The following is a 23,357-nucleotide window of genomic DNA, read 5'->3' as shown; positions in this document are numbered from 1 at the left end:
AACAATACCAGCCACTGAATGGAAATGAAATAAATACTTAGTCATTGGGACTGCACGTATGAGTTAAGGCTGCAGGATCCAAGACCATTTTGCCAGGAGAGTTTATAAGGTAGAAAGATTGTAGATTTTTTAAATTAACATTTACATTATGATAGTGCTTAGATGCCTCAACAGAGATCCAGGGCCCGGTGTGCATGTAGTTAATGACAGTTTCTGCCCCAAAGTATTAACAGTCTAAAGACCAGGCAAAAAAAAAGTAGATGTGGGGAGGTGGGATGAGACAGGGTAACAAAAACAAATAAGATGTTTTAGCAGTGATAATAGCAAAGACAATAAGATGTTTTATTTTAGGCTGTTGGGTAACCATTTGTTTTATTAGCTGCTAAAAGTTAAGAAATGTGCTCTATTGCAACTGCTGTGTAAATGCATAGCAATTACTATGTAATTACAGAGAAAAGTGCACCATTTGTGCATACTGAGGGAAAGTGTTGCCAGGCAGTCCAAAGATTGCAAGGTAATTTTAATGTAAGCATACATAATTGTTATGTAATTTGCTAGACTCAATCACCATTCAGCTGTTTGAAGCTCACAATGTTCACAGCAGTAACTGCATCATTGCTAGTTTTGTTTTATTAAATTAGATGTTAAAAACTGGATTCTTGTCACAAACTGGAATGCATGGATCAAAAACAGTATGCTGCACATTGTAGGCGTCTTGTTTTAGATGGAAAATGGCTATGATTGAATACAAACCTGCCTAAGTAATGCTGTGGAAATATTGCCTTAAGTTAATTATTGGTGCCTGTCACAGAGTGGGCTGGCCTCATAAGGAAAGTTTGGCTCAGCCCCACGTATGCCTAATTATCTGTTGCCAGTGGTTGGGTCAAGTGTCCATGCATCACCCAGTGGTAGCCAAGGGTTGGTGCTTCCTATAAAAGAGAGCCTGCTCATTTGAAAGACTGAGAATCAGAAATATCTGTAGGGAGATTCTTACTGGGATATAGAGTCAGAGGGTACTGGAGCAGAAGTCCTTCCTACCAGCCAGAGGCAAAGGCCTGGCTGGAGCTATATGCAGGGCAAGCAGGAGCAAAAACCCTTAGGAGAGTCATAATAAATTGCTGAGCCCTGTGAGGTGCCCCTGATCGAACAGGGGAAGACTTAGCATGAGACTGCTGGATGTCGGCTTTTGTTTTCTTGATCAGTTTGTTTTAGTAAACTAGATTCTGGAAGGGGTGTATAGCTGATGTACACTGGAGTCTGGGATATTTTTTCAGAAAACTGAGGTAGTGGTAGGGTTCTGATGCCAAATGAGATGAAATTCTCTTACAGTTCCCTTCCTGAATCCATGCGACAAGCCATCAGCATTTACCTTTCCTTGCCAATGTGACAGTGAATGGCGCAAGACTAGCTGGCCAGTAGTGACTTTAAAATGGATGACAAAAATATGTCCCAAAGCATTGGTTTTTAGGATAATAAAGATCTAGTAGTAATAATAGTAGTTTATTAATTTCATTTATTTAAATTTAGTTCCAGTTGTGCCTGCCTAAACTCTAGGCAGGGTGTGCACATGCGTGTGTGTATGTGTTTGTGTTGTCCGTGTGTGTTTGTGTATACACAGGTAGATCCCAATTCAGCAAATCACTTAAAAGTAATCCCATCCCTATTCAACAGGGCCCCAGTTAAGGAAAGCAGCCCTATTCAGGAGCGTGCCATATCCACATGCTTTCCTGAGTATTGATGGGCGTAAGCCCCCGCATAAAGTGATTTCCTGAATTGGGGGTGAAAGCACTCTACCATGTGCTTAAGTAGCATTGAAGTGAATGGGAGTTAAGCATATACTCAAGTGCTTTGTTGAACAGAGATGGGGATATTCACATGCTTAACATTAAGCATGTGCTGTGCTTAAGGCCTTGTCTATACTAGAAAGTTTTGTCGATGCAAGTGACAGCGATGGTCAAAAAGTGCTGTAAGTACACTTGTGCCTATCCACACAGCACTCCTTGTGTCGCCAAAGCACGTCCACAGTTGGTGCTGTAGCATCGACAATGAGAGCAATGCACTGTGGACAGCTATCCTTCTGTGCAAACTCACCTCCTTATTCTGCTAGGAGTTGTGGGAAGGTGGAGAGGATCGCAGTGCATCATGGGTTCGGGCTCAACATCCCATGATCCAGTGATTTCCATCCCATCATTCCATGGGTTTCTGACTGCGTTTCGTGGCATTTTTCAATGGCCCCCAGTTTCCTGAGTGCCTGCCATCTCTATCTGAAAGGATAGATCCTGCACTGCTCTCCACTGTTGTTGCCAGTGTTCTGAACACATCATGGCTGGTCATGCAGTATATTATGAACTCCCAATAGGAACTGGACTCCATGGTGCCTGATCTTCTGTATGACATGCAAATGAACCATGCCAGATTACTGTTTGCATTCACAATGCAACAGTACACGGTGCACCACCACTTTTGGGCATGTGAAACAATCACTGAGTGGTGGAATTGCATCGTTATGCAGGTCTGGGATGACGAGTAGTGGCTGCAGAACTTTCAAATGCGCAAAGCCACCTTCATGGAACTCTATGTGGAGCTCGCCCCTGCACTGTGGCACAAGGACACCAGAATGAGAGCTGCCTTCTTGGTGGAGAAGCATATGGCAATTGTCATGTGGAAGTCAGCAACTCCAGACTGCTACTGGTCGGTCGTTAATCAGTTTGGAGTCAGGAAGTCCACTGTTGGAGCTGTGTTATCGCAAGTGTGCAGGGCTATTAATCACAGTCTGCTGCAAAGGACTGTGACTCTGGGAAATGTTCGTGAAATAGTGGATGGCTTTGCAGCGTTGGGATTCCTTAACTGTGGTGGGGCGATAGATGGCACGCATATCCCAATTTTGGCCCTGGACCTTCTTGCAATGGAGTATATCAATAGAAAAGGGGTACTTCTGCAGGTGCTTGTGGATCACTGTTTGCGTTTCACTGACATCAAGGCGGATTGGTCAGGGAAGGTGCATGACGCACACATCTTCAGGAACACTGGCCTGTACAGAAAGCTGCAAGCAGGGACTTTCTTTCCAGACCAAAAGATTCCATGGGGGATGTTGAAATGCTCATAGTGATCCTGGAGACCCAGCCTACATCTTATCCCATGCTCTGCTACAGATTGGGGACCAGCTACCTAGGCAGCAGTTCTGCAGAAAAGAATCTGGGGGTTACAGTGGACAAGAAGTTGGATATGAGTCAACAGTGTGCCCTTATTGCCAAGAGGGCTAACGACATATTGGGCTGCATTAGTAGGAGCATTGCCAGCAGATCAAGGGAAGTGATTATTCCCCTCTATTCAGCATTGGTGAGGCCACATTTGGAGTACTGTGTCCTCTTTTGGGCCCTACGCTATAGGAAGTATGTGGGCAAATTGGAGAGAATCCAGTGGAGGGCAATGAAAATTATTAGGGGGGCTGGATCACACGAGAGGATATGAAGTGAGGCTGAGGGAACTAGACTTGTTTAGTTTGCAGAAGAGAAGAATGAGGAGGGATTTGATAGCGACCTTCAACTACCAGAATGGGGGTTCTAGGGACTTTCCAGGGGTGGCAGATGACAGAACAAGGAGCTATGGTCTCAAATTTCAGAGGGGGAGGTCTAGATTGGATATTAGGAAAAACTTTTTCACTAGAAGGCTGGTGAAGCACTGGAATGGGTTATCTAAGGAGGTGGTGGAAATCTCCATCCTTAGAAGTTTTTAAGGCCCAGTTTGACAAAGCCCTGGCTGGGATGATTTAGTTGGGGTTGGTCCTGCTTTGAACATGGGGTTGGACTAGATGACCTCCTGAGTTCCCTTCCAACCCTAATATTCTATGATTACTGCCCTGGCTCATGAAGCCTTATACAGGCAACCTGGATACCATCAAGGAGCACTTCAATAACAGGCTGAGCAAGTGCCAAATGACTGTTGAGTGTGAGTTTGGCATGTTAAAAGCTTGCTGGAGATGCCTTTATGGCAGATTAGGCCTAAATGAAGAAAATACTCCCATGGCTATAGCCACCTGCTGTGTGGTCCATAATATTTGTGAAGTTAAAGGTGAAAAGTTTCCCCTTGAGTGGAATGCAGAGGTGTATTGCCTTGTGGCTGAATATGAACAACCAGATGTCAGGGCTATTAGAGGGGCATACCAGGAGCCATTTGAATCAGGGAGACCTTGAGGAACTATTTTGACAATGAACACAAATAAGGTGTCTTTGTAAACAGCACTGTGCCATGCTATGACTGCTATCCAGCTTGCACTGTGTATCAATGTGAGGTGCAATCACCCTGTGCAAGAGACAAATAAAGATTGCTTATTCTGCACAGAGTATGTCTTTATTTAATACAAATTATTCACAACACCCATGAAAAGTTGGGCTGTTGGGGAGAAAGCGGTGAGGGGCAGTGTGAGGTATGACAGCTAGGTGTAAGTCCAGCTATCGTTCTGGAAACTGTCTGAAGGAGTGGAATGAATGGGGTACCGAGACAGGCCGGGAGTTTGATAGGAATGTGTGAGTGGAGTTTGGGGAGGGCATGGAAAATAGTTCTGTATGAGATGCAACGGGGAGGCGAGCACGCATGAATTCAGTCTGCAGCATTCTGAGTGACTTTAGCAGCTCCATTTGCTTCTTCATAGCTTTTATCATGTGCTTGTGACCTACTATCTCTTACTCCTGTTTTCCCTCCTCTCCTGCCTATCAGTTTTCTGATTTTTAGACATAATTTGACTCCATACCATTTTTTCTTTCTAGAACCCAAAATCCCTATAAATAAGGGTGGCACAACATTTCAGAGTCAGACCATCTTCCACTCTAAACATGGTTGGAAATATTTAAAACAACTCATGAAAAATCTACAGATTTGCTGGACTAAAAAGAAACCCTGATTTATTTGCTTAGAGTTTTTGATATCTTGGGTACAGTGCGTTAAAGGTTTGACATCCTGACTACAGTTAGTAAGATTTCTTCCAGGTTGACTTAATGTTAATTTTCTTGTCAGTACTGTAGCTGAGATTTAAATAGGTTTTCTGAATGAAGATGAATTTGATGTCATGCAGATTTGCTTTGGCAGGTGAACCGCAGAAACCGACACTAGGTAAAGTAAGTAACAGAGGGAAGGATGTTTTTTCCACAACTGTCAGGCTGCCTGCATATCTTAATGAGAAATCTCTCTCTTGCTGGGAGCTGACATTTGGTTTAACAAAAGGAGAGGGTGGCTACACTCTCTCTCTTTCCAAACTGACTTTGTGTGTGTGCGTGTGCGTACGCGCGCACACACGTGCATATTTGAGGTGAAGGTGGTGAGAGAGAAAAGGCTCATTATATAAAATTATATATATATAAAATTGCACCAAGCAATCCATTTATCAATGTGGGGTTCAGCAGGTACATAGTCACTGAAATACTCCTTTTGAAGCCTGAATGTTCCTGAAGTCCGTATTCCGGTAAAGTTCTAGGACTTCAGGATTCAGCCATGTGTAAGTGTGCGTTTGAGTGTCTTCAATTATTGCACTCAAAAGGCAGACATTATAATTTAAACTAAACTCTTAGTGAGTCAGAATGCTGATTCGCTCTCCAAGGACCTGCTTTAATGAATGGAGCTTTCACAATGATCTCATTGTTTGTTCAGTCTCCTTAAATTTGGAGTAGATGGCATCATATCTTAAGTTAATATTATACCAGTGGACAAACCAGTAGATGGGGAAGCCTGAAAATCCAGCAAATCAAATGTGCTGTTTCTCTTTGTGATTTAAATGCTCCTTGTCCTATCCTGTATCTCTTTTACCAAGTTGCACTCTGTTAGAGGTGGGACCGGAGATGTGAAGTTTGTATCCAGATTTCAACTAGCCCCAACCTTGGGACATTTGGATCTGGGGGTTTTATTTGGCCCATTGTAGAGTCAAGATCCATCAGCAACATTTGGATTGGAACTTCCCCCCTCCTCCCCGAGTGGAGGTTGGGGGATTTGAATCTGGGGTTCCAGAGCTCCTATTCTGGCCCATCATTACCCAGTACACTCAAATAATGTAACTGAGACACCACTTAACAAACATAGATAGTCCCAAGGGTCTCAAAATGCCCTATTCTCCAAGTGGATAACAATCTCCATTTCTGCAAAAACAACGGGAGTTCTGTGGCACTTTAAAGACTAACAAATTTAATATTTGCAGGCATAAGCTTTTGAGAGACTTCAGCTGTCTTCTTCAGAGAGCCACATCCTCAATTAGTATAAATTGATGTAGCTCCATTGGGCTACAGTGATTTCCACCAGCTGAGGACCTGGCCCAGGGACTCTTTCTGCTTTGCATGGACCACCCCCCCCCTCCCCCCCCCCCATTCCTGAATTCTTTGTAACCACGGACAAAATGTACCATTTTGTGGCTTTGGGAATTGCAGGGTTAAAACTCCATGGCATTTTATGTCAGGGGTGGGAATTACCCCAGTATCCTCCACTAAAATTTCTCCTTCCCCTATTGCAGTGTTGGGTGCGGTACACAGTGCAGTGGTTGACTGCTGCTCATCCTACCCCCTACCCCCCAGAAGTGGCTGCATTTCACTGGTACCAAATGGATATAGTGTAAGTGCTTGTGGCATCCCTTGGGAGGAGAGGGGGTATATTAATGTAAAGTCTTTTTGTAATTGTAGTTGTTACTATTAAGTATTGCAAGAGTTAAAAATATTTAAAAAGTAAATTGTACTTAGCATGAAATTGAAAGGAAACCATTCCCTCTTACTGTGTGACAAAAAGGGTCTAGAATAAACACTGGTATTCCCTAGCAATTTATATAACGTCTTCCTGGTATCACTACAGAATTAGAGACTTTGGCCTGTATGTATTTACTACAGCTGGATATAACTAGAACCTCAGCTGTGACCGTCTTGAATCCTTCAACATTTTAGTGTGAGGTTGGGTTCAGATTCCCAGATCGGGCCCCAATTCTACAGTTTTGATTGAGGAACTTGAGTCAATTAGCTTCATTTTGTAAAGGCCTTGACTCTGGGGTCTTTACACAGGCTAAACTCCCATTGGCTGCAGAGGGAGTTATGCCATAGTAAAAGTGAACTGCAGGATTTGACCCTTTGCAATTTATCCGCAAACTCAATATTAGTTTTACCTGGATCACAAGAAGCTGAAACAGCTGCTGTTGCTGTGAGTGAACTGAAGAAAATCCATTTTTTCTGCCACTTTTGCACTAGGAAATATAAAGTCTCTCAACTGATTGCATTAAGGAAAATCCATTTTGGTTAATATGTGGCAGGTCTACTGTCCACTCCAGGGAGCCCATCATCTGTTGATTCGACTAGTGGGTCAGAAGGAAGAACAGGAAAAGATAATGAAGTGCAGCTAAAACCATTGGGAAGTTACTTTTCCAGCAGCACAGTCATCCAAGGCAATTCTCAGTAAAATCCCCCACCAGCCTCTGGAGCCCTGCACTGTACACTAAACCCTGAACAATAAATAAGTGCCTGCTGCGCTGATCAAAGGCTGACTTTTTCAAGATAAGGCATAATCTTCTTTACCATCAATATGTGAGTATAATTCCCATTATCTTAAAAGGGGAGTTAAATAAATATATCAACAGAAGAGTCAATTGCAGTGTGTCTGTTTTTAAGAGTATTCTCAGGACTGTTATCAAGAGATGGTCAATACAAACACTGGTGGCATGGCAAGTAAAAGCCCTACTATCCATTGTTTTGTTTTGGATTTTGGCAAATGTACATTCTGCATGACGTATCTGTTGTGTGGGTTTTTGCAAATGTGGCTGTAAGTACAATAACGTACATGGAGAAGGAAGGATGGTCTTGTGGTTAAGACACTGATGTGGAATTCAGGAGATTTGAGTTCAGTTCCTAGCTCTGCCATAGACTGCCTATGTGACCTACACAAGTCACTTAATCTCTCTCTGAATCAATTCCCATCTGTAAAATGAGGATAATAATCCTTCTTTTCTCCCACTTCTTGTCTGTTTAATTTGAAGACCCAGCTGGGCAAGGACAGTCTTTTACTATATGTATGTACAGCACCTAGCATAGTGGGGCCATGGTTTCAACTGGGACCTCTAAGCACTATTGGAATATAAACAATAAGAACATAACCAGTGTGTACATGTGTATTGTAATAAATCTGTTATATCCTGTTTCTCGCTCCTCTCATTAAATGTTCTTCCCTGACCTTGCTAAATGCCTGTAAAATGTTGCTTCTAGTGTAGGAGATTCCCGCACTTACACCTAGTCTGTTAGAACTGATTTTGCTTATTCTATGAATGCAGAGTTTCCCAAGAGCTCAGCTGCCAGAAGCTCCCATTATTATATTTGTGGCCATATTTTCACAGGAGCTGAGCACCCAATATGCACTTACTGTGTTGAGCTCTGTTAAAAATCTGGCCATGTGTCTGAGTGCTGCTCCCTCCGGAAAATTCTGGCCTATGTGACTTGCTCAAGGTCATACAGCAATTCAGTGCTATACTAATGAATGGAACCCAGAAGTCCAGATTCACAGTCTTCTGCACTAATCACTAGGCTAAATATAAAAGGTGTAAATGGTCACAGGAAGCAGGTCATGTCTCTTAAATGTAGCCTACTGTTACATCCACTTGCTTTGAATTGTTCTCGGTGCCTGTGCAACACTGCAAACTGGCATAGAAGCCTTGCTTCAGAGAATAGCCTTCCGTTTTAAGCTTTAGCGGCTGCTGCTGCAGCTTCATTGGTAGGGTGCTAAATCATTTCTTCTCCACTACAGGGCTGATGTGAGGGTAATACTAAACAGACTCTGCAGCAGCTCCATATGGATTGCTTTAGCCCTTGAACAGTAATGGGCTTCTGTTTTTATCAAATAGTCTTAGTAAATAGTGTTATGTGCTAATGTATTGCAATTTTTTTAATGGGGTTTTGGACAGTTGGTAATGAAATGTTCAGGCCCTGGGATTTCCATCAGGGAGAGCAGAGAAGGAAGCTGTTTTAAAAGATGATGGAGAACAATCTCCCATTTCCCTTCTTCTGTTCTTTGCTATTGGTTGGTATAGATGAACAATTCCCAAACGTCTGCTTCTGAATGACAAGCACAGTCTATTTTAGTGTCTGAAATGTGGAGGTGTTAAGAAATGAGGGTTTTGTTTTTTTTTTTTCTCATTTAAAGATGAATTTAGTGCTTATGAAATGTGCTGTATTATCATCCCTGAAGGACGGCATCGTGATGGGTGCTGTAGAAGAGCCAGAACAGACTGACGTGCTGTGTTCATGCTTCATTAACAATAAGGAATGCAGCAGACAGGCAGAGTTGTAGGAAATAGATTTGTATTGAGTATGCACAGAGAGAAACCTATGTTTATCCAGTAGCTGCCTGACCACCAAACTAGGTTCTTCCTGAAACTTGACCTTCTTTTTTACACAGTCTACCTGGGGAACTCAGTGCCAGGGAATGTTGTGAAGGGCAAATGTATAATTGAGTTCAAAAAAGAATTAGATAAATTCATGGAGGATAGGTCCATCAATAGCCATTAGCCAAGATTGTCAGGGATGCAACCCCATCCTCTGGGTGTCTCTAAGTGTCTGACGGCTGGATTACAGGGGATGGTTTACTCAATAATTGCCCTGTTTTGTACATTCCCTTTGAAGCATCTGGCATTAGCCACTGCTGGAAAACAGGATACTGGGCTAGATGGTCTGACCCACTGTGGGCATTTTTATGGTCTCCAGTCCCACTCATCATACCACAGTGCATTAATTGAAAGAGTACAGCCTTGGAAGTCTTCCCTGCAGCGCCCATAGCTCTGTGATACAAATTTTTCAGTGTTCTTCAATAATGGTGCAGCACAATGCAATTTACAGTTGTATTTCTCTTGGGAATAGGCCCATTAGTGTGGTACACTGGGTGGATGGGGTATTGTTGAATGCTGACCTGCCTGGAGCACCTATAGAGGTCTGAGCAGGATTGACAATGTGGGTGACATTTGTAATAGTGGTTCTTGAGGTTTCTCATTTTGATATTGTTGAAAAAGTTTGGATTCAGCTAACTTACCGCTTGAGCCTGCAGGCACTCTGGCCCCAGTTCAGAAAAGCACTTACACAGCTGCTTAACTTTAATCATACATGCTTAAGTTATCATTAAGCATGTGCTTAAGTGCTGTTCTGAATAGGGATGCTTTGCTTCATTAGGGCCTCAGAGCACAGACCTCCTACTGATCTCCTGGATCTTTCTCAATGGGAACTCTGTGTCTGGAATGTTTGCAGAATCAGACTCTTGCTGATATGAGTCGAGAACTGCAAAATGTAGGAATCAGACCCTCTCAGCATTTTTACATTAAAGTCCCTCTGTGTCTATTCAGGCCTGTCATTCAGGAGCATAGAGATACCACTCATGAGGAGCTACTGGAATGGGCAGTGGAGGAGACAGAGGGCAAAGTTGAAACAAATAAACCAAGAGTTTTGGTTGGATGTAAGGCAATCTGGAACCGATGAGGGTTAGGAAATACCTTTCCATAAGTGCCTGCTGCATGGTTATTCACACCTTCCTTTGAAGCAGCTGATACTAGCCACTGTCAGAAAAAGCATACTGCAGTAAATGAACCATTGTTCTGATCCAATATGGCAGTCCTTATGTTTTTATACTAATGACTGATTTTAAGATTTTTTTGTACTATACATCCATAACCATTTTGCCTCACTGATAGTATCAATTAAGTTAAAATGCATTGTTTTAAAAAAATATTAAAAGCCAAATTTTCAAAAGAGGCTTCTGACTTCGGAGTGATTAAATTTTATGTGGCCCGCATTTAGACACCTACAACCTGATTTTCAGTTACTGAGCATTCAGCTGCACTGATTTCAATTGGAGTTGTGTGTACTTAGCATCTCTGATAATCAAGCTCTTCACGTACCAGATTGGGTCCTCCAAATGAGTGGACGTGTTTGAAAATTCTGTGCCTCAGCTTCCCCTTTTGTAATACTTGCCTCTCTCACAGGGCTATTGTGAACTCAGTTAATGGATGTTTATAAGGTATTTAGAGATTCCTGGATGGAAGAGGCTATAAAAATTATAAGGATTATTATTAAGATCTGAATAGTGCCTGAATTCCTGCTATTTTTCCACAAAAATGAAGGATGAGTCTAATAAAACTGAATTTAACTGAGAGCTCCAAAAGTAGATTTTCCCCCATAGGCTCTAACTATAATATCTTACAAGGTTTCATTTTCATTATGAAGCAATATTGATTTATTTTTAAAATCAGATCTGTCAGTTAGCATTGAGACAGCAGAGCAATTTGTATACAGGGAGCTTGTTATAGTGAACAGCCAGTCTCAGCGCTAAAGAGCAAAACAATTTCCAGCCAAAATGAACAACTTAAACCATTTGTTTTAAGCCTTTAACAAATCATCTACTCTGGGATTTTTTACCAGCAAACTATGTTCCGATTGGGTCAAATCTATGTTGATTTACACTAGTTTAGGATCAGACCTATTGTCTTTATACTGGAGTAACAGTGAATGTATTTCGCTGTCTCTGAGACTCCCTAAAGTGGTTGTTGCACTCAAGATCTTGGGTATGTGGAAGGAGTGTGATCAGATTATAACTCTACTCACTCTACCTGTGGGCATAAATCAATCAAAAAGGTTTCTCAAAGCCTGATACCAAAGCCAAATGCCATGGTTTGGTCCAGAGAAAAGACCAACTGGTTTCTGATTAGTTAAGTAATGTGTTCAGCTGCTTAGAGAAGGGAACAAATGTTTCATTATAGCACTTGTCTATGCTACAGTAGCTGACGATCTGTTAATGCTGGATTCCTGTCTGCTCAAACAGATGAACCACATCAGTTCTCAAGATAGGACTGAAATGCCAACTGTTTCATATCAGCATGGAAAACCAGCCAGTTCATTCCAGTAAACAGCAAACAGTTGCCAAATATCTGGTCTGTTAGAGAGAAAATCATTATTCATACCAAAGTGAGCAGAGGTGCTGGCCTGAAAGTGTGTTCTTCCTTACTGGGTGGGGGAAATGCATTTCTGGGACAAAATCAAGATGAAAATACGCAGTCACAAGCTGACGTAACTCCCTATCAGTGCTGCCTACAAGAAAAATGGGGTGAATGTTGAGGTTCCCATGGATTCCCTGGCTGGATGCCCCACACGTCTCTGGAGCAGCTGGGAGAGTGTTGGTAAGGACTTTATCGAGCAGGTTTAGATAAGAACTAGTATTCGTTTTTGTTAACTTTATTTTGCAGGGTGTTTATCTCTATGTTCTCTGTCTTTCTGCACACTGTGTTCATGCAGTTCTGCTGCTGTTTTCTTTCCTCTTCTTGTTATGCATGTTTAGTTCATAGTTTTTAATACTTAAAACCAAGAAAAGCTAGTATTATTACTTTTCCTCCTCTCCTGGCTGATGCTTCTAGTGATAATGAATAGTAGCCCTAACATGATTATCTTTAATTCCAGCCACTATTACTTGTGTTCACAGTGATCCAGAAGACAGTCTAATCCTGAGCACTTTGTACTGATGAAATAGAAGGTTAATATGGTCTGAGCATGATCTACGTAATTTAATTTTATTGTGTATAAATATCACCAACTCTCTTGTGATCTGTCTGCGGGTCTGCAGGAGCCAACAGTGGCACAAATGTATGCTATTTGTGCTATTGTACTCACTATAGGACAATTGGGAGCTTATCTGAATGAAGGTTGTTCATGCTGATAAACCCTTTGTTTTCAGGACTGTTGGGACAGGATGTGTAGCTTTTTCTCTTGAGCTTTCTCTTTATTTTTCCATACTATGAGGAGACAAGTCCAACATTTCCTATCGCTGCAGCAGACTACAGCCCTGTCACTGCAGCAATATTTTGTATTGGAAATGCAAATCACACCGATTTGCAGAAGTTTTGCTGCAAGCAAAATGACATGCAAAAGAACTGTGATCCAGGGTCATTTTCTGTTACAAAAAACTCCCCCTCTGCAGTCTGTTTAATCCCTAAGAAGTTTTATATTACTGGTATGTTCCAATGCATGCAGTAGACACTGTTTTAAAGTACAAAAGTCACAGGACTCTTGGTCACAGATGGCCCTCGTATAAAACACAGCATAGAGCTACAGAGTAATTAACTGAACTATGTGACGCTGTAACAAGCACACTTTTATGTGGTCTCCAGCATGCTTTCCACCTATTTCACCAGTGCTTGTACTGATATTCATTACTTTAGAAGAGTAGGTTTCTTATGTTTTGCTTTCAGCTGATCAGCTGATACAGTAGATGGCTTTTGTCTCATATTATTTGCCTCCATTTTGTTTGGTCTATATAGTCACATGGGTCAGCGATCACAATCAGTTTTACAGTTTTATTATGATCTTTATAAAAACTGGAGAATACCCCCATACTTAAGGTGACCAGATGTCCCAATGTTATAGAGACAGTCCCGATATTTGGGGCTTTGTCTTATATAGACACCTATTAACCCGCACCTCATGTCCCGATTTTTCACACTTGCTAACTGGTCACTCTGTCCGGACTTTACAGAATTTCAGACCTGAATCTAAAGTTTGCTCTTTGGTCCCCTTTCTAATTAGAATTAACAAGTCACTTTTGTTTTATTCATGAGAGATCTGGAATTCTTTTATTTCCAAAGCTGGTTGGCTGGCATATTTTTTAAAATCTGATATTTACTGATGTTGCATAGATAAATAGTTCTTGGTTCTTTTCATAGGACCTGAAATCTCTTGGAGTTGTTTTCATTGACTATAGTCAAGCCCATATGCAAATTTATTTTATTGTTCCTTACACAGTACCATATATATACCAAATGCATTTCACTGTACTGTACCAATGGCTCTTTACAGACAAAGAATGAGATCCTGAATAGGAGCTCTTATAACCACAGGGCCCACTCTCATTAGGTGCTGAGTGCCATCTGGAAGGGAATGCCCACTGAAGTTAATGGGAGTTGAGGGCACCCAGTTCTTCCAAGGGAGGCAATAAACACTTTGTAGGTTCGATCCCTATGAGAATTGCATTTCTTCGATGAAGAAGAACCTTTATCTTTAAAATATTCTCATAGAGCAATAAGTCATGTGAGACCTGGGACAAAGAACTCCATTGAGATTCCTTTGAAGAACTATCTCCACCTGGGAATGGGTTTCCAGAGCTCTCCCTGTGTTTGAAATAATGCTGCAAACTCTTCAGGATGAAAAACTATACATGGCCTACACTTAAACTGAGGACAGATTTCTTTGGTTTTATGCTCTTGTCTGGGTTGTTTTTTAACTTGAGAAGTAATCAGAGAGGGGGGGGTGTCTTCAGGCTAGCAGTTCAGCCCCAAATTATCCTTTGATGTAAATGAGCAACACACCACTGAAGTCAACAGAGCTCTACCCATTTACATCAGCAGGGAATTTGGCTTGCAATGTTTAGAAATGGTTCTATACTCATTTCTTATTCTCATCCGTATGGCTTTCACATATGTAACAGAAGGTTATATAGCGGAAAGAATGGGAGTAATGGTAAATAGCTTTGAATTAACTGGTATAATGCTGTTATTACTATTAGAGAGGCAGTGTGGTCCAGTGGATACAACCCTGGGTTGGTGCTCAGGAGACCTGAATTGGCCATTGACCAGCTATTTGACCTTGGGCAAGTTACTTCACCTTTCTGTTTGTTTCCCCACCTGCTTTCAGTGTCTTCTATTTAGATTGTAAGAAAATTTTGACGAAGGATCCTAAGCCATTTAGGTGCTTTTGAAAATTTTACCCTGTAAGCTCTTCAAAGAAGGGACTATCTTGCTTCATGTGTGTATAGTGCATAGCACAATCTTGGTTGTGAGCCTTTAGCTTTTACTGTAATACAAATAAAAAAATACTTGTTTGAAATACTTGAACATAATGATTTGTGAACCCCGTACGCTTATGACTTCTCTAGTTAAGTGAATTTGATCCCAGCTACAGTGTATTATGTGTTTATTCATAATACTTATTATTTAACATTTTATATTGTGATTGCACGCACAGGCCACTAGGGTTGGGGCCTAATTGTTCTGAGTGCTATACAAACATGTCATAAATGAGAGGTTGTACACCAAAGAGCTTGTGTTTACTATATTTTTATTAGATTTCACAGAGGCAAGTTATGTGTTTTGAAAGATAAATATTTATTTGACTTGGAATGATGTTTTACTTTGTTTTATGAATGAAATAATAAAAATCCTGGACTAAATCCTCCCCTGGTATAACTCCATTTATTTCAGTCAGTCTATTGAAATTGTTATAACCTATATTTCATGGCCTATATATTCCTTGCAAAAATGTGTTGGGAATCGGAGTCCTGCAGACTCAGGCATATTCTCTAAGAATGTTATATTTCATACCTGCATGAAAGGCAGCTAATCATTTCCTGAAGGGAAACTGCATTCTCGTTTTGTTTCTTGCATTACCATGATGAAATGTAAGCTTGTCTCTAGGTTTGCCATGCAGCAGATGTCTGATAATAATTACTGTTGTCGCAGGGTGTTTGGTGTTTACCCGAATTGTCTAGTCAGTCTCTCACTGAGTTAATTGATTCACATCATGATATAACTGCACAGTAGTAGCAAATCTGGGCTAGAACAACCGATGATGTTTCTTAGCACTATCCTGTGAGCATTGTTCTGCATCTAGATAAGCTCTTAAAGTAGAATACCCACTAAAAGAATCTGTTCACTACTCACAAAGATACATAATGATACTGGGTTAAACACACAAGTATCGTACAAAGAAACTAATTAGATCATTCTGTGCTATTCAGGTTCTTATATAACTCTTTGCTTTCGGTGACAGTGACATTTCAGATAATCTTTTCTAAAAGTTCTTTTTAAATTGAATACTGTTGTCATGATATTGCTGTACAATAAATCTGTTTTCTTTTTTATAACTTCTTTCTTACCCTTTACTCCATGACATAGAAATTCCTTTTCTTAACACAGCAGTATTGCCTCCAGGATAGATTGTAAACCATGTAGCAAATTTGTTGTAAGGCTATCTTTTGACCTTGTGCTCTACAATGATGAACTTTTCAACCTTATATAATTCAGCTGGTTCTGATATTTGGCAGTACTATAAACCAATTAAGACTTAGAGTCCATTCTCACTTGCCCAGGAAGCAGTTCATTCAACTTAATCATAATTGCAATCTTTCCTGTTGTATCATTTCAGAATGGAAGTTGGTTTGAAACATGACTTTGCTATGAAAGGGTTCCTGTGACAATAGTTTCTAAGGCCACATTTCTGAACATGACAGTGGTTGTTATTTTCACGGATGGAACATTTTGTTTCCTTTCATTTTATTTTGAAAGAATAAAGAGTCCTGTGACTCTTTCAAAGTTTCCTGTTTATGGCACAACTAGTGCATGGTGGTATTTTCCAGAGTTCTGGTATTGACAATCTGATTATCACTCAGGGATTTAAAACAGCCTCTTTCAAATTGAAACATTCACTGATTTTTTGATGCATCAGTTCCCCTTGGCACAAGGGTGGTGGCTTAGCCCCCTCAATCTTCCAGTCTTACTTTGCCTAAATCGCTCCTGTGGGTATGTTTCTTTCTGTGTGTGGGTCTAATGCTATGTTGATTAGCCAAGTAGAATTGCAGTTATGAGATAAACATCTAAAAAATGGAACCCATGGGCTGCATCCCACAAACCTTTACTCACATGAGCAGTTCTGTGGATTCACTTGGAGCTAGCAAATGGAGTAAAGCTTTGCACCATCTGCAAGACTTTACTGTAATTATTTTCTTCTTCAACAGCAAAAGTCCCTCCCCTGGGTATTAAGATCTCTGGGACTATGCCCACTTTCTAAGTTTAATTTCTAAGTTTAATTTTCTTCATTGGTTTCATTTTTTTCTCCTAAATAGAGTTCAGTGCCTGTGAATGGTCCAGATTGACAGCACTGGCTGCAGGGCTGCCAAGTGCCCTGCATCTCATGTGACATGCATTTGATAGTCCTGCCACACAGTGTTGCATCTCGGTTGAGATGTCATGCATCTGGCTGAACTGCTGGAAGGCTGTAGGCATTTGCCGGCAGTTGCACCTTTTGGACACTGTAGGCTGCAGTGGCACCCGCTGAGCAGGCAGCAAGGTGCCACAACCAGGAAGTGGCAGCAGTGAGATAGGAGCAGTGGCAGAAGGTGAGGGGCACTTAAGAGTTTTGGCACTCTATACCCACTCATCCTCAGGTCCCCCCAGCACCCTTCAAAAGCCCCGATGAGCTCCAGCATCCTTTACTTTCCAGTGACACAACAGGCAGGCAGAGTTGTAGAAAGTAGTTCTATTAATCCTACACAGTGGCCAGTGTTACTTGATGAGGTTCTATTTCATCTAGCAGCAACCCTGCCCTGGCTCATATTCCTGGGTCCTGGTCCCTTGCCAATCTCAGTCCCTCCTGAAATATGACTGTCCTCCAGTTCCACTCGCCATACCACACAGGAGACTAAAGTCCTCCTTTTATGCACAGAACAGTAGTCCTCTGACAATCACAGGGGTGTGCTGTTATAAGTGATGATGTGTATAAATAAAAATGCTTTGACTGACTAATTTACACCATATAAATTAAGGTTGCTGTCATTTTAACAAATCATAGAATTAAAGTTGCTGTCATTTTAAATAAAATCACCCATGTTGATTTTAAGAGAAAGCTGCAAAAATACTAAGCTCAGTAAGGGGGAAAATATTTGGGACACAAAAGGGTTGAACAAGGCTCGCTACAAAACAACAGTGGGTCAAAAACTATTTTAAAAAATATGAAGAAACCCTTGGCTTTTTAAAGTCTGATACATAGGCCTGGACATTAGCTACCATTTTGTTGGAGGAGGGAGGCTGCTGTTCTATATTGTGGTTTCTTCCTGATGTGCTGGTAGCTGTTGAAGAGCACGTTCCCATCTGTTTCCAGTGCACTATCAGAAGATCATTCACCGGGACATCAAGCCTTCTAACCTGCTTTTGGGAGATGATGGACACGTCAAAATAGCTGATTTTGGAGTCAGTAATCAGTTTGAAGGAAATGATGCCCAGCTTTCCAGTACTGCCGGAACACCAGCCTTCATGGCTCCAGAGGCGATTTCAGATTCTGGCAAAAGCTTCAGCGGAAAGGTAGGTCTTTGATCATCACTAACTAGTCTGTGTTTTAGTACCTGGGGAGCATGAAAAGAAGGATGGTATCCAAACCATCCTCATCCGTGTCTCTCTGTTCACAGGCCAGGTAAAATAAAATAGAATTTTTCTTTTATTTATTATTGAGTCAAATCCTGAGGTCCTAACTCTGTTTTACTCAAGACAAAACTCCCATAGGCTCCAATGGGAGTTTTGCCTGAATGAGGCTTTAGGTTTTGACCCATTATTATTTGTGTAGTGTCAGATTTCTGCCAGTCTTCCTCATGTTAAGTAGTGTCTTCCTCCACAAGTAGTCTGATTGAAATGAATGGTACTGTTTGTACAGTAAGGTACTACTGGATGTGATTAAGGCTGGCAAAATCTGGCCAATAGTGATCAAAGTGTGCTAGGTGGTTTGCAGGCTTCTTTGTATATATATAGCAATGTATCTATCTAATTACATTGTTCGGTATGTAGAAAATTGGGTTCCTAATGAAAAAGAGTTTATTTTTATGTCTGAGAAAATAACTGGCTGATCTAAAATGTATCTAATTGTTATATCTAATTTACTTAAGTGCAACCTCTTTCTTTCAGGCACTTGATGTATGGGCCATGGGAATTACTTTGTATTGCTTTGTATATGGGAAGGTAAGATGATTGTAGAACAATTGAATATTAGTGAATAAGGTGATTTACATCTTAAAAAATCACAGGTCTGCCCCATAGCTTACATCAGTGGCAATAATAGTGACATTCTTTTTTCCCTAAGTATTTCCTGGCTTTAGAAACAAATGAGGCAGAGCAAATCATGTGGAGAGAGGCACAGGTTTGATACAGGAGCCATAGTAAAGTGCTCTATATCAGTGTTTCTCAAACACCTATCTATGGACCGGCACTGGTCCCTGAGATCTCCCTGACACAGTATAGGAAACCAGTCCCTGGTATCAAAAAGGTTGAGAAACATTGCTCTAAATGATCCAGATACTGTGCTGTCAGCTGATAAGTGTGGCAGACCCATGCAGGTTATGGTAACTTGCTGCATGAGCAAAAAATCTTTGTGGTTTTGTAGGAGCCTTGCAGAATCCTCTCAAGTCTCTTCAGGGTCCCACAAATCACACTGCATAGTTCCAAGGCTCTTTAGCTGATGTGGCTGTAAGTGACTGGGGTAAAAAGTAAAGGAATAAGTAGTTTTGTTACTGTTGTGATATGGTTTAACTAATTCAGGATATTTTATTAATTATGATAGCTGGGCACTGGGCTTTTTCTAACATAAATTATTTGTGCCAAATCCTGAAGTGGAAGTTGACTGTGCATCTCTCAGGATTTTGCCCCATGGTAATAGTATTTCCCCATGTGTTATGGTATGGAGAAGGGCTAGACGAGGAATGGTAAATAAAACCAATGTACAGTTCTGTTCCAAGAAACACCCATACAGTTGGCCTTGCAATACATATTTGCACTGTGCACTTATTTCCCTTCATTTTATAACTCGCCTTGGCTGGGTGGCTCAAGGGACCTGGCCAGAAACCATCCTCCCATCCACCAGAAACAAGTGCTCACGCTACTTTCTTTGTACCAGCTGTAAGAAGCACTGCTGAATGCACTGCCCCACACACTGCCCTTGAGGTATTCTGCAAGCAGAGTGGCTCAAGTAAAGTCCACTCGGTCACAACAGCTCTGCTCCCACCCACCCTCCCATATTGCTCAGATTGGAAGAGCCAGAATTTAGGCATATATCAATCAACTGGAAAAAGTCACATTGCAAACAAATCTGCACTGAGCCCATATATCCGAATTTAGCATAGAAAATAGAAAAAGCGATTGAAGAAGACTATGTTAGGCATCATGTAGGTGGTTAGTGCCTGAGATCTGTAAAGCTGTTCTATGAAGCAATTTAAAATCTGTTTAAGATTCTAGATTGTGAACAGACTCTCCCAAGTAAACTTCATCCTTCATCCTTCACGTATGTGAAAGCTTCATTCACCTTTAAAGACTTGAGTTCAAGATTCTATTTCACTTGCAACAGTCAATGACATTGCAAGCAGCCAACACAGTCAGGTGGAGTCTGTGATATAACCAGCTGTCATAGGGGCCACAGAATTGTGAACTGACATCATAGCAGACAACTAAAGAAGGAAGCAATTTTTCATGCATCATATACAAATTATACCCATATTTTCTGTTGGGTGGAATTCGCCTACTTGTGGAAGCTCCATACACTGTCCTCCTGACCAAAAAACTCCATGGTAGCCCTGCCTGGCGCTGGCTGACAGAGCAGCACCATATGAGGACTTACACCCCTGTTGTGCTATGAACCAGGGTTTCCTACTGGTTCCAGATAAACTGGTGTATAGGAGAGCAGTGAGGGGAGAGGGGCAGGGAGGGAACCATTGGATCAGTGCTTACACAAATCCAGTAATGTTGCCTAGGAGTCTAAAGCAGCAGCCAACACATTTCATAAATTGGAATAGGGGCTGTGTGTTAACCCTCAGCCTTCCTGCAAGTTGCATGTGGAGAGGGGGTGGGTTGGATTCCATCTCCTTGCCCTTGGGTAGTTTTCTTGCTTAGTCTTTGTTCTCAGACAAGTGAATCTCCACTATTCATTTGAGAGATAATTTTCTTAATTACCCTTTGTATGGTAAACAATAGTATCAAGCTCTTATACAGCGTTTTTCATCAGTAGAGCTCAAAGTGCTTTACAAAGAAGGCTGGTATTATTAATCCCATTTTACAGATGGGTAAACTGAGGTACAGAGAGGTGAAGCAACTTGCCCAAGGTCATCCAGCAGGTCAGTGGCAGAGTCAGGAATAGAACCAAGATCTCTTGAGTCCCTCTCCAGTGCTATATTTGCTGGGCAACCCTGCTCTTTTAAAAGCTCTGCAGTTAACTATTTAAGTAAGGCATAACTCTGCTTGTGAGGGATGAAGAGATTTTACTCAGCTACCCAGCATGTATCTTCTGGGTCAAATTCAGAAGGAATGTATAACAGAAATATATCTGAATGGCAAATGCTAAACAGGATCTGAGATGCCTAATAGCTGAAAAACAATTGGTTTGTTTTGTAGTGCCCTTTTATAGATGAGTACATTCTGGCTCTCCATAACAACATCAAGAACAAGGTGGTGGAGTTCCCAGAAGAGTAAGTAAACTTTACTGAGCTATTGTAAAATAAAGTGCAATCTGCAATGTTATTAGCTGTGCAACGTAAATGATAAAAGGTGGCCATTGTGCTGAATATACCAATGATGAGTTTTTCATTCTTCTGTGTCCTCTGTGTTTTTATGTGTGTATTTGTTTGTATTGAGGTTTCCTGTCTGTTAGCTACTTATATGCCCACCCTTATGGTAGTTTCTTATTGTGTATTTAATATAAATCTGTATTTGTATAAATCTTTAATATATTAATCTTCACAACACCATTGTGTGGTAGGGAAGTGCTGTTGTCCCTATTTTATAGAGGGGAAACAGGCTTGAGACTAAGTGACTTGCCCAATGTCTCACAGGAGGTTTATGGCAAAGCATGGACTTGCATTCTGAGTCTCTCAAATCTTAGTTCAGTGGTTAGAGTGCTAGCCTATCTTTCCTCTCCAGCTGAGCTAGCCTACCTCTGGAGGTTTGATGTTCAAGTTGTGTTGTTTCTGGGGTTTTTTTCTTTTTCTTGTTGTATTACTCTATTGTTTGTAAAAGTGATAAGTTCCATGGGCCAAATTCTGGCCATAAATGAGCACATGCCGTTTCCACTGAAGTCAGCTGGAGCTGGGTGTAACATATGTGAGAGCAGAATTTTCGCCCTAAGTGACTAAAGAAGGTTTTTCAATGCTAGACCAAAATAAGATGCTTGAGTAAAGTGCCAGAGGTATCAGCCATAGTATAAAATGTTTGTTTGTATTTTTACAAAGGCTAACAAGAGAATACCCCTCCAATGCTCTTAGCGCCCTTAACAATCTTAAAAAATGCACTAAAAACAAACAGACACATCAGTTCTCCAAGATCAACTCAAATAACGTAACCTAATGACAACATACCTAAAGCAGAACTAAATCAACTCTGGTAAACTCCCCAGAGCACCAGCCCTGTCCCACACCCATATCTCGGACAAGAGAAGAAAGGTGGGGCTTGCAACATACCTTGAATGCAGAAAAACTTGGGCTGTTATGGACCTTAGGAGCAAACAGATTCCAAAGGTTTGGGTACTAATGGAGAATGCTCTGGAATCTGCCCTCTCAGTGGCTTCAGCACAGGTGCCTTTGCCTTTGCTAACCAGAGTGGAGCAGTATGTGCAATATACATACTAATTTGACTGAAGAAAGATATTTATTCTTGAGGCTAAATTCAATTCAATATCTACATCAGCTACGATAAGCTAATAGCGTTAGCATGAAGTGAGTGGTTTTAGTGAATTGCTGTAATACCATGTACATGTACATGGTGCCATAATTTTCATAGGGATTGTGTATAGAGTAGGGAACCTTTGAAGTCATAATCAGAAGGAAGCTGCTGGAAGCAGATATGGCTACAATCTATCTGTAAAACCTACTGCTGTAGTAAATCCTGGAAGCAGAATTCTTCATCTCAGCTCTTGTATTCTAGTGGATCGCTGCAGGGTTAAGATATTGTACTAACTCAGCCTGCTACAAAAGAGAGGATAAATAGGGATACACAAGAGATGCAGTAAATTCACCAATTGATTAGAAACTGCAGCCTGCCCATTTGGCAGTGTCAGGAAAGCATCACAAGCCCTGGCACCCCAATGGGTTATATAGTCCCTTTTTTATCACAGCTTAAGATCTAGGACTCTGTGACCAATGAACCTAACACTTAATGCAGCCAGATAGTAGTAAGGGGGAAATAAATTGACGTAAGCCTATACTAAAGAAGTCAATAGTTCAAGAAACCGGAAGAGAAACCCATGGAAGCTTAATCTAGAGGGATAATAGCATCAATTTAGAGGAATGCTTTCTGAGAATTTCACCCTGCAATAGCTGGTGGGCCGCAAATGTTGTTCTGTTAGGCCCAATAGTATAATGAAATAGGGATATCTATAGCTGTCCTGTTGCCTGTGTTCTATAATAAAAATGAGAGTAGTTTCATCTATTTTGTAACTATGGGGTAGGGTTTTTTCCCTCATTGATGCCCATCCAAAAATAAACATGCTATACAAATGAGTCAGTTTAAAAATTAAATAGTTATATATAATATATATATATAATATGATATAATAATAATAATTAATAAGATATCGTGGGAG

General features: G+C 41.0%; 1 protein-coding gene across 2 annotated transcripts in view; it reads left to right on the top strand.

Moving 5' to 3' along the window:
- Nucleotides 1–23,357, top strand: part of CAMKK1 (calcium/calmodulin dependent protein kinase kinase 1) — a 156,295-nt gene that overhangs the window by 109,711 nt on the left and 23,227 nt on the right. For both annotated transcript variants that reach the window (XM_067537859.1, XM_067537858.1), the window contains 3 exons: nt 17,910–18,109; nt 18,704–18,757; nt 21,176–21,249. In XM_067537859.1, the coding sequence (XP_067393960.1) occupies nt 17,910–18,109; nt 18,704–18,757; nt 21,176–21,249 (328 nt within the window). The remainder of the gene's footprint in view (nt 1–17,909; nt 18,110–18,703; nt 18,758–21,175; nt 21,250–23,357) is intronic.

Source organism: Emydura macquarii, unplaced genomic scaffold, assembly GCF_026122565.2.
Source record: "Emydura macquarii macquarii isolate MOO-44397 ecotype Brisbane River unplaced genomic scaffold, CSIRO-AGI_Emac_v2 contig_450, whole genome shotgun sequence".
In the NCBI taxonomy this organism is placed as follows: Eukaryota; Metazoa; Chordata; order Testudines; family Chelidae; genus Emydura; species Emydura macquarii.
The sequence above is the reverse complement of the archived record's forward strand: the minus strand, read 5'-3'. Positions and strand labels throughout refer to the sequence as shown.